General features: G+C 33.2%; 1 protein-coding gene across 1 annotated transcript; it reads right to left on the bottom strand.

Moving 5' to 3' along the window:
• Positions 1-1,780: 1,780 nt before the first annotated feature.
• Positions 1,781-2,713, bottom strand: LOC100263025 (uncharacterized). The gene is made up of 2 exons (XM_002266445.5): positions 2,553-2,713; positions 1,781-2,227 (listed from the first exon to the last, which is right to left on the bottom strand). The coding sequence occupies exons 1-2, from the start codon at positions 2,673-2,675 to the stop codon at positions 1,973-1,975; spliced, it is 378 nt and encodes a 125-aa protein (XP_002266481.2). The 5' UTR covers positions 2,676-2,713; the 3' UTR covers positions 1,781-1,972.
• Positions 2,714-3,156: the final 443 nt, after the last annotated feature.

A 3,156-nucleotide genomic window follows, 5' to 3' on the forward strand; every position in this document is an offset into this window, starting at 1 on the left:
TGAACTTTGAATTATTTTATGCACTTCCTAATTTTTTTTCTCATAAATTTACTACTCTTTTGAAAAACATGGTTCCTTTTTTATTTTTTTCTTCAAGCTTTTCAAATAAAAAAATAAACTAGTTTTTGGATGCATATGACTTTTTGTACTCACAAACCAATATTTTTTACCTGCCCTTAATGTGGAACATAGCTCCCTCCATAATCATAATTCTTTTCTTCTAATTGTCTGATTCCAATTAATTCAATTGGAATTATGTTTTCTTTTCTATTAAATATTATTTTGTAAGATAAAAGCAAGGATAGTGTTAAGTATCAATATGACTCAAACTCAACGCTTTTTCATAAATTTGTGTTAAGTATTATGTCCAAGTCAAATTTGTATCAACCTATATAAACCCATTAAATAAACATATTATTTTTGGATTAATTTACATAACACAAATTTAATTCGTATTGACCTATTTAAGAATTATGTTGATTATAAATATAACTTAATTAATTCATATTTGGCTCATTTAAAATTTGATTTAAATAAATAGGTCAACAAAATTATAAGCGTATCAAGTTGAGCAGTTAATCATATTAACTCAAAGAGTTAACTCAACCTTATTATTTAATAATTAAGCCATATTTGAGTTCAAGATTTTAATTTGATTATTATTCGTATTACATTTGGATTAAACCATTTAATCAAATATCTGAGTTTTGATACCATGCAATCACCATATCCATGGATTTTGACATGAAATTTGTGAAGATGTATCTAATAGTCGATACTTCTTGATGTTTTTTAATGAATTTATAGGAACTTTTTCGATTTTTTTTTCAATTCACAGTACAGAAAATTATGAGTTAAATACAATATATATATATATATATATATATATATATATAGCTCCATGTCAGTGATTCTTTCGAGTTTCCAAAAACCCTATGCATGTTACAATGGGCTTTCCGGCCCAGCCCAGCCCGCACACTCGTGGCTAATAACTGTGGATGTGGGGTGTCTTTCCTGTCCTATTGGACCATGACCCAAAAGGGGTAGCCCTTCATAACTTATATATATAAGTATAAAAGTTAAATATAGACTTATAATAAATTGTCAATATTTTTAAATAAAATATTTTTATAAAAACCCATACTTTAATTCTGACAAAACTTGAATTTTCATCAATTTTTTAATCTCATTGATGTATTTTCATAATCGAAAAAGTGTATTTCTATACACTAAAATAAAAAAAAATTACAAAATAGAAACTCAAGTCTATAAATTACAAATTTTTAATAATTATTTAAAAATAAATAAAAGTATTATCTTTTATCCTATATTACCTTTTAATAATATAATTACTAGATTTGATTTGATTGACGAGTGTATTTTTTTCTGAAAATTTACTTTTTTTTTGGAAAACTTTTGCTAATTATTTTTTCATATTTCAATAGAATTCAACCACCAATCTTTTATAGAATTTTCAAGCTAAAATGTTCTTCCCACGTTTTTTTCTCACATAAAAAATAAATATTTATTTATTAATTTGGTTCCATTCATGAAAAGGTGGAACATATGAAACGTCCAGGTATTTTCTTGGTGCCCACATGACTTTATTTCACATCACAAACAAATATTAAATGTACTTTTTTTTTCCTTTTCACCCACTTGATGCAAAGTTGGACACCTCTTCCCTCCTAAACCCGCCTCGATCCCGACCTCCATCCAAATCAATGGCATTCCACTAATAAAGGAAAAAATAAAAATAAAAAAATATATAAATTCCATGGAAACCAAATAAAATCACCCCCATATCACACATCTGTCAGAAGGATTCTTTAACAAGCAAAAACAGTGACAAATAAATGCAAAAAAAGCAGCCAGCCATACTAGTCTCCATGCAATGAAAATCCAAAAGCTTTAATAGTACAAAGAACCCTAAAGAGAACAGTGCAGACATATTCCCAGACGAGAATATCCATCAATGGCTCTGAGAGCCTTCATTATTGAGATTGGTTTTAGAAACTGGGTACTTGATGGCATTGAGATCGACCTTGCGAAGTGCAGCTTTTCCAAGATCAATGCCACAGATATCAGAGAGCCTCACAAGGTATAGAAGAACATCCGAGAGCTCTTCCCCCAAGTGCTGCTTCTCCTCTTCTTTCCAGTCCGGCAGCCCCTTTGGCACCTCTCCTCTCCACTGAAATATCTCTGACAGCTCCCCTACTTCCCCCACCTGTGCTTCATTTCATCCCACATCATCAGAATCTCACAAAATGGAACAAAACCCAACATTTTTGTTAATCTTTTGATCTGTCAGAACAGTTTTGTGTTACGGACTTAGGCCTTTCCAAAACAGTTTTTGTGGTATATCAAAGCATGTGAAGAGAAAATGGAAAGAAACTGATCATAATGGAGATTCCCAAGCACAAGAATAAATCTAACCAGAAAACAGAGAGAATATGAAGGAAAATAAAGTATGTGGGTGGGAATCTCGGAAATCAGAATAACCAAAGAAGGAAAAAAAAATGGAATTATTTAAGGTGTGAAGGATGCTTTACCAGAGCCAAGAGGAGGTTCCTTGGGCTGTGAAACTGATCCCAGTCCCTCTCCTTGGCGAACTCCGCCATTTTCTTCTTGAGAAGGTCAAGGCTCACGCTCTCTCCCTCAGAAATCCCAGTCATCTTCTCACACGCAAGTCTAAATGACAACTACGAATGATGGTGTCATTGTGGAAAGCGCGATGCATTTTATCTATTTGAAGAGGGCCACGGGTAACCAGGAAGACCCGGTGGAGACTGGGGAGTGTGGGGTAGCGCTTCTCAGGATGAGAAGGACAGCTGTCGGTGGGAGAGGGCTTGCGGGGCCCTCTTATTGTTCTCCACTTTTGTGGGATGTTATAATAATTGTTGGGACTCTCTCCTACTAACCCTCTACTGTGGTCCGACCTGTGACCAAGCCATCCTGTCTTGTCGGCAGACTCGGCACCACTCCTCACTGAAAAAAAAATTACAAAAAAAGAAATTATTATTTCGTGAAGGTATTTCAGAGCTATACGCAACCATGTATAGCGTGGGCCTTTGAAAAACATTTATTTGACTTTCCCTAGTCTGCATTGTCACTTCATTAAAAAAAGGTATATTTGTTTGGTTTCATGATAGAATA

The sequence above is a fragment of the Vitis vinifera genome, chromosome 7 (assembly GCF_030704535.1).
Source record: "Vitis vinifera cultivar Pinot Noir 40024 chromosome 7, ASM3070453v1".
NCBI lineage: Eukaryota > Viridiplantae > Streptophyta > Magnoliopsida > Vitales > Vitaceae > Vitis > Vitis vinifera.